The sequence below is a fragment of the Sycon ciliatum genome, chromosome 1, assembly GCF_964019385.1.
Source record: "Sycon ciliatum chromosome 1, ocSycCili1.1, whole genome shotgun sequence".
Lineage (NCBI taxonomy): Eukaryota > Metazoa > Porifera > Calcarea > Leucosolenida > Sycettidae > Sycon > Sycon ciliatum.
This window is the reverse complement of record NC_088643.1, coordinates 722,592-735,773: the sequence shown is the minus strand read 5'-3', so window position 1 is coordinate 735,773 and position 13,182 is coordinate 722,592. Positions and strand designations below refer to the sequence as shown.

Sequence of the window (13,182 nt, the reverse complement as noted above, 5' to 3'; positions counted from 1 at the left end):
TGCTTAACCCTTTCACTGCCAGCTGACCACTCAAGGTGACAAGGCGCTCCCTGCCAGGCTGTCAGCTGAGCTGTACACCCCCTCCCTGCCAGGCACTTTTTGCCTCCAGCTCGAAAAATCGAAAGGCCAACTTTTCATGGATTTTTTGGTACTTTCTGTACGGAATATCGCTTTCCAAAGTATACATCGTAGGTAGACAACTCATAAAGGAAGCCATTGCCGTCGAAAAAAATCGCAAAATCCGAAGTACAACCGTGCTGGGCGCTCTAGCGCCAGCCGCTGTGCAAAAATGCATGTCATGTCATGCGAAAGTGCGCCGTGCGCCGCATGCGCTACATACACTATGTACACGATCGGCCCGGACACTCGCGAAGTAAAATTAGTTGTTGTTTTGGAGAGAGAAGCAGATCCTTTTTTTGTTAGCTGGGATTGAAAGATCTGCCAGTGGACCGGAGAGCTACAACACTGGAAGCAGAAGAGATGGCGTGCGGAATGTTCTCTGTCTTCGTGGCAACAGGACTTCAGTTGCGAGAGACTTTCGTCCTGTTGTTGCGGACGAAATTCTAGTTGTTGCCACCAGAAAACTCGGAGAACGAAACGATCGTAAGTCGTTTGGTGAAGCAGATCGTGTCGGTGAACAGCTGCGGAATGTTCTGCCGCCATGGTGGTCGTTTGTTCTCCTGACTATCAGCAGTCCGAATACATTTCGACTTCGGAGAGTGAAGCGCTTCCCTGTTCCGTTGACAAGCGCGGCGTTCGCGGGTGTAATGCACTTTCGCATCAGCTTGCAGTAGATCGTCAGGTATTGAGCTTGAGGTAGGTGTCGTTTTAGAAAGAATATAATTATGTTGTAGCTGACATACCTGTAGTGTCTCTTGACTGTGCTGGTCGCCATTGTAACGTGGTAGTTCTTAGAAAAGTTTAGTTCTGGACTCGGTGAGCGCCGCCAGCGCTGTTTCCGCCAAGTTTGCAGTGAATGCGTCCGTGAGGAATCCGTCGTGTGGTTGTCTCTACCCGTGACTCCAACCGCCTATCGCAATGGATAGCCGCCTGGAGTCTTGGGTAATGGCTAGGCATCAAGTCTGAACCAAATGTCATGCTCCTTGCAATGAAAGTTTACGGGAAAGAGAAAAAAACTGGCACCGACTCAGGAAGGTGGAAGTGCGTGAGAACCGATTTCTTCCGCGCCGCTCGGCTAAAAATCAGATGCGCATTTTCAACGACGCTGGTTCGATTTTTTCAAATGGCAACCCATGCTTCTGGCAGCGTATTTCGATGGGTATGGACCTCTTCTAGGGCCTAGTGGCCCTCTACCACGGCTAAACATCTCCAATAGTCAAAAATAGTGGCCCAAACTGGGTGAAGTCTGCCTGTCGACAAAAGTCGACGGTGGCACTGGGGACTGCATGTTTGCTTGTCGACTTTCGTCGACAGTGGCACTCAGAGTGCATGAATGCGCTGTCGACTTTCGTCGACAGTGGCAGTGAAAGGGTTAAGGGGCCGTCCGGGGTTACCGATTATTTTTACAAAACGAAAAGTTTTAGTATTTTTCAGCCCCCACCCACCCACCCACCTTTTCTGCAGTTAAAACGAATTCCAATAAAATATTGATGTCAATTTTCGACATCCAGAAGTAACTGGGCATTCTCCATCAGCATTCAATAATTATTTTCAAAACGAAACTCCATCAAACCCACCCACCCACAAACGAAAACATTTCGTTTTGAAAATATTATTGGTAACCTTGGACGGCCCCTAAAGAAGTATTTTCTAGATAGAAGTATTTTGATCTTCTTTTCAGAAAACGGCCTCATTGATCTGCATCGCTTGTATTGTATACCTGTGTTTACTGCTTACTGCTGCTTTATTGTTCCAAGTATCAGTTTAGTTTAGTTTAAACATCGATTAATTTTCTCACCCCACACCCGTCTACTCTGTTATCGGCCCTCTTAAGAGTTGTGTTCATCACTGTTGAGGCTTCCGATGGAAAATAAAAGAATACTACTACTACTAGTACTACTACTACTACTACTACTACTACTACTACACGTAGTTACCTCTTGCTTGTCAACAAATTTTAGCCAGTGAGAAACTTTGGCCAATTTCGAAATGAAACTTTTGGCCGATTGGAGTTTTCAAAAATATCGTTAGTTGTTGCCCACACATGCAGCCATGGCTGAATTATGCATAATTTGCCTCGATGATAAACTTTCGCCTCCAATCAACTTTGGCCAGTTGGAACCAAGCGGCGAAATCAGCGAAAATTAGTTGATTTAGAGTACTTACCCGATAATCGATAACAGCCTTTTGAGCAACTGCTCCGTCCAGCATGGTCTTGTACCACTCTTGTAGACGCTTCGGCTTTGGTGTCTTCTGCTCAGATGGGTGGCAGTGGAAAATGTAGTCGTCATCTTCCTCAGGAGGGCATGCCCAAATGTGAGCAGTGACAAAGCCTCGCTTTGCTACATACTCCATATAGGCGACAAGCAGCTCATGATACACTTGAGTACGCAAATGCCTTGGTCGGAAGAAATGGACACTGTCCAGATACGAAAGGTATACACGCCTACAAAATAAAAATACGCAGAGAATAGAGAGCAAGTCTTGAAGAGATTTCACTCAGCAGTCAACGGTGTTACATGTAGTACATGCACTTGTACAGCAAACTAAACAAAGTCAAAGTCAAAGTCAAAGTCGAGAGAGAGAGAGAGAGAGAGAGAGAGAGAGAGAGAGAGAGAGAGAGAGAGAGAGAGAGAGAGAGAGAGAGAGAGAGAGAGAGAGAGAGAGAGAGAGAGAGAGAGAGAGAGAGAGAGAGAGAGAGAGAGAGAGAGAGAGAGAGAGAGAGAGAGAGAGAGAGAGAGAGAAGTAGAAACACAAGATGGATAATAGGATATAGATCTTACCGACTATTAGGCTCGGGACAGTCGGAATCAAACTCCTGCACGTGCATGCCAAAGAAGCACATCTCCTCGCCATCAATTTCCTCAAACGCAAAGACAGCCTTTGCTACATAAGGAAATTCCTCCGGAAAAGATGTGCCACTTAGCTCATCAAACCTGGGTTAATGGAAGAAACATACACGAACACGCACATGTACACACAAACACACAGAGTTGAGTATAATAATAAAAAGGCTGGTTTTTATGAGAGATGTTTGATGATTTGTGAACACTCTAGTACACAGCGATAGACAGTGTTGTAAAATGATGTGTTGTTTTCCTGTGTGATGGCATTCCCCAAACTGTCTCGTCTAGTCGCGTGCATGTGTGATATGAGCATGCGCGATTTTGTAGTCGAGAGTCCTTTTGTCAGTCTTCTTGTTCGTCCCTTTGAGTGTTGTCTCCATTGCCGTATTGTCAATAATAATTATGTAAACCAAACTAGTCTTGTCCTTTGTTATTATTTTTGTTGGAGCTTTGGCTCTCGTGTTTCGGTTATCCTTGTGTGCCTGAGTTTAGAGCGTCGGCTCTTGTGTCTTGGTTTGGCCCTGTGTCGTGGCCCAGTTTTGTTGTGCTACAATGTAAGCTGTTGGTTGGTTTTGGTTTTTCTGTTTTGCTGTGGTTCCTTTTGCTGTTGTGCATGTGGAACGTGGTGTCGGTTTATTATTTCGTGGAATGTCATCAAGGGGGCAGGTGTTGTAAAATGATGTGTTGTTTTCCTGTGTGATGGCATTCCCCAAACTGTCTCGTCTAGTCGCGTGCATGTGTGATATGAGCATGCGCGATTTTGTAGTCGAGAGGCCTTTTGTCAGTCTTCTTGTTCGTCCCTTTGAGTGTAGTCTACCTTTCCGTAATGTCCAAATATAAATAATGTAACAAACCAGTCTTGTCCTTTGTGTCCTGCGTCCCGGGGAACGGAATGGCTGTGATTCCGTTACAACAGGTACCCAGTATATTCCTACTAGCCAGAAGGAAAACACCGAAAAACATACCAGAGGTTCCTGCCCGTTTTCTTGAACTACCCTTAGATCTTTTTTTCTTGCCTGAGAATGCACTAGGTGTACTATGGCTCGCACATTCTTTGGTGCACTATTTGCTGATCAAACCTTATGGCGGAACAGAACCTTAACAAGTAGAATCAAGAGTACTCTTGGTAGAATGCCATATACAGCAAATTGAACAAACAAAATCCCACAACCATACCCTATGTTACGGATTTCGTCTCGTATTGATATACGCATGTCGTTGTATTTGGTTCTTGTCTTGTGGAGTCCAGTGTCTGATGTCATATATGGTCTAGGTGTACGCGCGAGTATGGTGTGATGTGTGACGTTTATGGTATGTGGTGCATGCAAGAGTACGCGTTGTCAGAGTGTGAGGATGTGCTTCCGTCTGTGTGAGAGTGACTGTCAAGTGAATGCTGTACATGCGCAGTGCTAGTTTGGTCTGGGAATGCGAGTCATGTGTGATTCGTCCGTGGTCTGGTTGTCTTGGTCTTGGTCATGTGTTCTGTACGTATTCGTCCCTGATTGGTCGTCTGAGTTTCGTCGGCTTATTACTGTTTGTTCGTTGTTGTTTCTTCGAGTCTTCTCCCGGGAGTCTTCCCGTTGTCCTTTTTGTCCTCACCAAGTTTGTCTCTCTCCTCCTGCGCCCTCGTCATTTCTTGGTATAATATAAGAGTATTGAAGATACAATCAAGAGTTTGCGTTGTTGTGTGGCGAGGGCCAGGGGGAGAAGCATTTCCGTTACAGTGGCGCCCAACGTGGTGACCGGCTCGAACCTGATTCTACTTCTCCACAAGTAGTTTATGCTCGCCGTGGTCCTTTCGTTTCTCCTTTCAGTTTTGTCGACGTGTGGCGACTTTATTATTTTTATTTCGGCAAGCGGAACTGGTCGTTCGTCAGGCGCACAACTACCCGGTGAGTCAATCCCAGTTATGGCTTTCGCTGTAGTTTATTCACTTGCCTGCCTATTTTGTTGTCGTCAGCATTACTGCACGGATACACCCAGGGCCCGGGTGCTTTCCCCGTCGTTCTGTTTGTCGGGGCAATGTAGTATTTTCACAATCTGCGTCGTGGGTTTTGTTTTTGGTGCTTGTTATCTTTTCGCGATCCGGTTCTTGTGTCTCTCTTGTGTCTTTCTGTTTGGGGTTTTGGCAGTCAGTGTACGTATATTTGCTGGGGTTTGTGCAGTTTCTTGATTAGCCTTTCAGTGTAGTCGTGTACCTGTTTGGTTTGTCAGCTTAGTTCGGTTTGGTCTTTCAGTGAGCGTCTTTTGTTTATCTTGTTTTGTGTCGACCTGCGGGTCTGCCCAGTTTTGCCCTGCGGATGTCCGATCATGGTGAGCCACGGTTCGCTTCGTGAGCTGGGGGGCTCCTGTGTCTATTGAGTTTGTCAGGGAATTGTAAAATAAAATTATTATGGGTCGTGGGACGACAAGAGGATCATACGGGGTCGTGGGACGACACGATGGTCCGACATCGGAAAAGTGTGGGACACTTATGCCGGCTCCGAGCCGAGGGTTTGTAAAATAAAAATAAAATAAAATAAAAATAAATAATAAAATATGTTGATGCCGGCTCCGCGCCGAGGTTTTGTTTGTCCTCACTGATTGCTTACTCCTACATGCCTGCTGTGTTCTGTTGCTCCATTTGTACATGTTATACACATCTTCCACATCCGAATGGGCAAGTCGTACGACGCACCACCTCGTGGAACCACACCCAAGGTTTTCCCATCTCCACGTCTGCAGCCAGCCACTTGCCGTTGTCCTGTCTTCTTCTCCTGTTATTGTGTCTTCTCACCCCTTTTGTCTCCTACTCCATTTTTCTACTTCTGAGAGTCGAGGTCGACTCTCGCCGGAGGGGATTGCTGTGTTACGGATTTCGTCTCGTATTGATTTACGGATGTCGTTGTATTTGGTTCTTGTCTTGTGGAGTCCATTGTCTGATGTCATATATGGTCTAGGTGTACGCGCGAGTATGGTGTGATGTGTGACGTTTATGGTATGTGGTGCATGCAAGAGTACGCGTTGTCAGAGTGTGAGGATGTGCTTCCGTCTGTGTGAGAGTGACTGTCAAGTGAATGCTGTACATGCGCAGTGCTAGTTTGGTCTGGGAATGAGAGTCATGTGTGATTCGTCCGTGGTCTGGTTGTCTTGGTCTTGGTCATGTGTTCTGTACGTATTCATCCCTGATTGGTCGTCTCGAGTTTTCGTCGGCTTATTACTGTTTGTTCGTTGTTGTTTCTTCGAGTCTTTTCCCGGGAGTCTTCCCGTTGTCCTTTTTGTCCTCACCAAGTTTGTCTCTCTCCTCCTGCGCCCTCGTCATTTCTTGGTATAATATAAGAGTATTGAAGATACAATCAAGAGTTTGCGTTGTCGTGTGGCGAGAGCCAGGGGGAGAAGCATTTCCGTTACACCTAGATTCATTCGGAGTGAAGAGGGCTCTTACGACAATTGAAAAAAACAACAACAACAACAACATCAGCATCATCGCTGCTACTGCCACCAACAACAGACATGACTTACTTTTCTTTGGTGGCATCCTTGACCTTCACTGTCTGCTTGCTACTGGAGAGCACGCGGATGTGAATGTGGCCAGCTTCACGGTTAGTATCAGCAGTTGCAAGGTAAGCGTTGATTCTCTCCTCAAGGTATGTATCTAGAGCATTGCGCGGCAGTGCTACAAACAACAAGAGGAAAACTCATGAACAAATATTTAGGTTTTCTCCAGGTGAAAAATAAGACCAGTATCAATGCCCAGATTTCGCCAATGCCAGATAACCCAATAACCAACCCAGTCGTCCTCTCTCTCCTCTTTTCATGCTTTGCTTATCCATTGTGCGCTGCCATGTGAATCGATTTGGCGAATGCGGCACCAACTTATGATGTGACATATCCTTTCCAAACGATTTGTCCTTCTGATCTAATAACCCTCTCCTAACCATAGTGTAACGGAATCTCAGCCATTCCGTTCCCCGGGACGCAGGACACAAAGGACAAGACTAGTTTGGTTTACATAAGTATTATTGACATTACGGAAATGGAGACAACACTCCAAAGGACGAACAAGAAGACTGACAAAAGGACTCTCGACTACAACATCGCGCATGCTCATATCACACATGCACGCGACTAGACGAGACAGTTTGGGGAATGCTATCACACAGGAAAACAACACATCATTTCACAACACCTGCCCCCTTGATGACATTCCACAAAATAATAAACCGACACCACGTTCCACACGCACAACAGCAAAAGGAACCACAGCAGAGCAGAAAAACGAAAACCAACCGTCAACCTAGAGCCGACGCTCTAAAATAATATCCGGGCCACGAAACAGGGCCAAACAAAAACCTAGAGCCGACGCTCTACAACCAGGCCACGCCACACAAGGCCAACCGAAACACGGGAGCCCAAGCTCCAACAAAATAATGACATGCGCACAGCCGCACCAAATAAATCTACAACAAAAACAATGGAGAACAGAACGAATAGAAGAGCAACAGACCGACAACAACCAAACTGAAACAACACAGCAACAAGCAACGAACTGAACAGAGAGAGAACAACACAGCGAGCAACACAACAAGACGAACAACAAGGACGACACCACAGTCGGTGACGCCAGACTCGTCCACTGTCCTCTGGCGAGCCACGGCCACACGCTCCGTCGCGGTTCCTGCCGTCTCAGGCTCCAGTCCACAGTGACTGTTCTAGTCCATCACCTTCTCTGCCTCCTCTCCGCGTCGTCTTCCGCTCCCACCAGCTCTTCACCTCCTCCGCTCCCACGCTCTGTTTACTTGAAAGTAACAGTCACTTCGTTGTTGACGACGACGACGACGAACAGACTCACTACAAACTAACTCATCCTCTGCGTCCCGGGTTTCGGCACCACGTTGTAACGGAATCTCAGCCATTCCGTTCCCCGGGACGCAGGACACAAAGGACAAGACTAGTTTGGTTTACATAATTATTATTGACATTACGGAAATGGAGACAACACTCCAAGGGACGAACAAGAAGACTGACAAAAGGACTCTCGACTACAACATCGCGCATGCTCATATCACACATGCACGCGACTAGACGAGACAGTTTGGGGAATGCCATCACACAGGAAAACAACACATCATTTCACAACAATAGTTACCTTTAGCAGTGAACTTGTTGACAGGTTCAGTCTTGTTGTTCTTTGTCAGGCACTCCTTGCACTCATAGCTGAAATGCAAACAGGCAAGTGCAGAGAGGTGTGCAGTCAGCTTAGTTAATACCCACCCATACTCACACATCATGTACAATTATGATAAGGACAGAGCACACAACAATGGCAACCAATTCACACATCCCAAACCAACGCATCCACTTACTCTCTTTTCCAGATGGAGGGATGGAAGCCAACACAAACTTTGTGCATACGCCGCACGCAAATCGAACAAAACACAAAGGGCTCAGGGTCGTTGACCATATTCTTCATCTCCTGAAACTTCGTTTTCAATACGTCCCTGAAAATAGAAGCGAGAAAACAAACATGGAAGGAAAACATTATTATCAAAAATATACTATATGTATATCCTGAACTAGTGTGGATTAAGTTAGGGTATGCACTACGTTAGCAGAGAGTTAGGAACAGTAAGACAAATACGTACCCTTCAGATCCCACATTGACTGACTTGTTGACTTCACTAAAGCACTTCTTGCAATAGTGAATTGTCGCTTCAATGCCCTTGTACACATAGCAGACCGCATCTCGAGGAATAGCGCAGGATTTGCACGCACAATACAGCACTTGAGCTGTGTAGAACCTCTGTAGATCAACAGGAACAAGGACAAAATGAGTTGTCTGAAAAAAAGGCAAAGTTATAGCATAACTAAACACACATACCAGCGTAGTTCCAACCTTATAGCATACCTAGAGTATAGAATGTGATAGCACAGCCACGCTACAGTGAAATAGGACTCACCGACTTGCCACAACAAAATCCAATATTCTGCATGGGCTCATCGATGATCTTTTCAAAGAAATCAGTTAGCTGCATCGGAACAACAAAAGACAGAAATAAGGGGAAGATGGTTAACCAATGGACAATGATTTATTATCCGTGCTGCCACCCTTATTTCACATTTGCTCTGTAGTGCTCCTGCTCATTTTTTCTATTTAGTACTTCCTCCGTTAACAAAAACTTCGTGATGGAATTTTGAGGGGCTGATTTGGGCACAAACTGCCGTGAAATGAGTCACAATCACTTTCTTGGCCTTCCCTGGCATGCCATGACAGAGGTACGATGCAAGGAAAGCGACCTTTCACAACAAGCCGAGCGGAATCGATGGTTGCGCTGTGGAAACATAGGTGATGACAGTCATGGCGAGCGAAACTGAAATGCCACTTCTCCGAGGGGATATTGCGATGCTTGGCCTCTCTACCACTTTGGCACTGAGTACGTTGGAGAGTGATAGAGAGCGATAAAACGGAGCAGCGAGACCACACAATGAGCGAGTGAACAAGGAGCTGCTCCGATCGCACAGCTCAATGAAAACAATTCTGAACTGAAGTAACACGTTAGTTCTTGTTCAACCTGCGCAAAGCCCAGATTCGAATGCTGAAGACCATGCATTCTTTCAGAAGTCTGCAGTCAGATGCGCGTCTCGTGGCTAAAGAAAGTCGACTGGACTTGCTAGCCGCTGCCGTTCAGTGCTGGTATCCATTAGAGAAATTGGAATCAGTTTAGCTGTGCCTTTACTCCTCGTTTCGCGGAGTTCTGGAGAGCGAAGATGAAACCAGGGAGTTGTAAAATATTTTTCACGACTCCCTGGTGGAAACGAGTAATCGCCATCGCGGCGGATCACGCAGCTTGAAAGCAAACTTACTTGAACGGCGGCGACATCAAGCGGAGTGTGATCAAAGCAGCCGAGGCAAGGCTGAAACGAGCTGCACAACGACTGGAGAGAGATGACGACTCGCGTACAGCAGATGACGACTCGCGTGCAGCAGATGACGACAGCGACGCAGGTCAAAAATGAATCGAGCGAAAGCAACGCCAACTGAACTCTCTGCTCATTCTGCCAACAGTTCCTCTTGCAAAAGCGCTGTGCATAGGCTGAATCACCGTCGTCCAGTAATTGTAAGGCGATACAAACTGTTCTTGACCTGTTCTAAGCGTTTTCATATCCATCAAAATCCATCACGAAGTTTTTGTTAACGGAGGAAGTATTTTTCTGTTTGGCGCGCATGAGCAGTGCCGAGGCCGAGACCCCTGGTCGGTTTAGCTGTTCTTGCCCCGCCTCCACTGCTTCGGCTGCCATCGCTATGCGCATCTCTGTGCGTTTTTGCCGGCGTTTGCACCATGATGGCTTGTGGTGATCTTGTAAAAAAATCCCGACCAAACAGCCAACCATGACGTACGAACTATGACGATTATTGGTGAGAAAGATCCTTATTGCAGTAGGTGGGGTCGGGGCAACTTCAGCATAATAAGTACAATTACGCTTAATGCCAGTACATGTGTACATGTCCAGTCACATCCGCAATACTGCCAGGACCGTGCAAGTTGAGGGCGTGGAATATGCACTTTGGTCAAATTCCCACTGAACACAACCGTACGAAGTACTAAGCAGTCAGTATTTGAAGCATATTACGAGATTAACAGCACAGATCCAGGTAAGGAAAGGACAACGGAACTCACTCGTGTAGCTTGCCTGTGAATTTTGCTGGTCCTCTTATTATACAACCATGCGTTCTCCACAATCTTGTAGGCATCCGCAATGAATTCCCACGGATCGGTGAATTCTAGGTCGACAAGCTTCTGTTTCAGAGTTGACAAATCCATTGGCTCCTTCACGATCTGCGGATAGTCCTGATGGATCAAGACATCACAGCACAAACGTCAAACATCAGGACACGTACGCATGCATGAATATACTCAACACACACACACGCTCTGCGGATAGTCCTGATGGGTCAAGATATCACAGCACAAATGCACGCATGAATATACTCAACACACGGTGTGTGTCATCACTAGGGAACTTGCAGAAAATCTTTGCGACACAGTAACTAATCCACAGCCTTGGTCGCCAAGTTACACACAGTACAAAGCCAACCCAGTGGCAGTGGACATCAGCAAAGCAGCGTACAGCGAACAGTGAAAAGCTAAAAAATCAGTGTTCTGTGACTCCTTCACTTACAGGGCAGTGCAAAAGAATCGGATCGACGGGTTGTAGAAAGGGTAAGCTATCTGGAGTATGAGTGACCAGTCGTTCCACAATCGGAAGAAACGTATCCCGCACAATCTCCGCAGACATTTCGACTGAACAAAGCACAACAGCAAAACAAGTAGCATAAGCAAGGGCCCAGTAATACAGTTAAAGGAAAAATTCATGGACATAGTATGGCCAACCTAAACAAGATCGCTTTTAAAAGGTCCCTCCTGCCTGGTCCTAAATTTCATATGGCATTCAATTGACCGTAACTTTGGTGTCTCTCAATGGATTTGAGTGAAATTTTCACCACACACTCCTGCCACAATGCTGGCCCTCTGGACATGATTTACAAGTTCTTGCGCCTCACTGACAGGCTTTCCAGGCCGGAAAAACTCAAAATTCCGGCAAAGTGCCACGGTGTGCGAGCCACCCAGGAGCCAAAAAAATGCATTTACAATTTTTTCACATTTTCCTGCCCATTCTGTCCGTGCGCGGGATCCAAACCTATAACAAGTCCAGAAGCAGCCATGGGTAGGCCTCCGCGGAATATGCTCGTATTTTTACCGATAATTCTTTTGAGCATTGCTCAAAATTTCGACCGATTATTCCCGTAATTCCACCAACAATTCTCACAATAATTCTTTTTTTCTTCCCTTTTTTTGCAGATAATGTACCGCGTACGGGTTTTTTGCCACTTGTACGGGCAAAAAAATCACGGTTCGCGTGAAACTCGGCTGGAAGCTTTTTTTTTCTTTCTTTTTGAAATACCGGGCGATCAACTTCAGGATCATGAGCTTTTTGGTACAAATCAGGGTGTTATAAATGGAAAAAAATTGAAAAAAGGGGGGCATTGCTCAAATTTTACCGATTATTCCACAAAAATTGCCAATAATTCCCGTTTTAAAAATCACACCGATAATTCCCGAAATTATGCCGGCATATTCCGCGGAGGCCTAGCCATGGGTGGTGGGATAGGGCCCCTTATAAGGTAGCAGCTTGGTCCTAAATTTCATATGGCATTCAATTGACCGTAACTTTGGTGTCTCTCAATGGATTTGAGTGAAATTTTCACCACACACTTCTGCCACTATGCTGGCCCTCTGGACATGATTTAAAAGTTCTTGCGCTCCACTGACAGGCTTTCCTGGCCGGAAAACTCAAAATTCCGGCATAGTGCTACGGTTTGCGAGCCACCCAGGAGCCAAACAAAAACATTTACAATTTGTTCACATTTTCTAGCCAATTCTGTCCGTGCGCAGGATCCAAACCTAAAAAACGTCCAGAAGCAGCCATGGGTGGTGGGTTAGGGCCCTTCAACGTGGCCCTGGAATCTGTCACAACGGCAGGAGTGGGTGTTCTGTCACAGACTCTCACAGACCCAAGTCAATTTTTGAATATTTTTAGGTTCAGGGCGTGCTACGAGGTCGTACCTTTGACACAGCATCCAGTGCTGGGACCTCCACAGCAAGCCATTTCCACAGCGTTTCAAACCGAATCCAGGATACCCTCATAAATCGGCAAAGACTACCACTCACGTTCCACTACTGCCTAGTACTGAATCCTACCTGACTTCTTGACACGACACTTGCCAAAGTCACTAAGGCTGTGTTTACATGAGAAACTTCAACCCGGGTCGAGTTCAGCCCGGGTTGAAAGTCTGTACGATAGACAAAAGAGGTGAGCGTTTACATGAAGAGAGTTGACCCGGGTCAAATACTGATATGCCGCCAAAAGTCCACTTCTAGAATCCTGTATGGTCACGTGAATCCGTTCGCGCGAAATTTGCATGTGCAGTGCTGTTCAAACCTGGCACGAGATACGCACAGAAGTACGTTAGTACAATTTTCCTGACCCGGGTTGAAATCAACCCGGGGCGAAATTTCAACCCGCGTCAAGCGCAATGCGTCATGTAAACGCGCCATTCATTTTGTGCACATGGCGGGTTGAAATCTGACCCGGGTCGAACTCAACCCGGGTTGAAACGCCTCATGTAAACACAGCCTAAATCAACGTCAACTACAATAATCAAGCCACATATCTG

At 46.3% G+C, this 13,182-nt stretch overlaps 1 protein-coding gene across 1 annotated transcript in view; it reads right to left on the bottom strand.

Moving 5' to 3' along the window:
• LOC135809794 (histone acetyltransferase p300-like) overlaps positions 1–13,182 on the bottom strand; it is a 32,052-nt gene that overhangs the window by 7,662 nt on the left and 11,208 nt on the right. The window contains exons 12-20 of the mRNA XM_065323224.1: positions 11,127–11,248; positions 10,625–10,795; positions 8,906–8,974; positions 8,591–8,748; positions 8,312–8,446; positions 8,095–8,162; positions 6,468–6,621; positions 2,904–3,056; positions 2,287–2,566 (exon numbers count right to left, since the gene is read on the bottom strand). Of these exons, the coding sequence (XP_065179296.1) occupies positions 2,287–2,566; positions 2,904–3,056; positions 6,468–6,621; positions 8,095–8,162; positions 8,312–8,446; positions 8,591–8,748; positions 8,906–8,974; positions 10,625–10,795; positions 11,127–11,248 (1,310 nt within the window). The remainder of the gene's footprint in view (positions 1–2,286; positions 2,567–2,903; positions 3,057–6,467; positions 6,622–8,094; positions 8,163–8,311; positions 8,447–8,590; positions 8,749–8,905; positions 8,975–10,624; positions 10,796–11,126; positions 11,249–13,182) is intronic.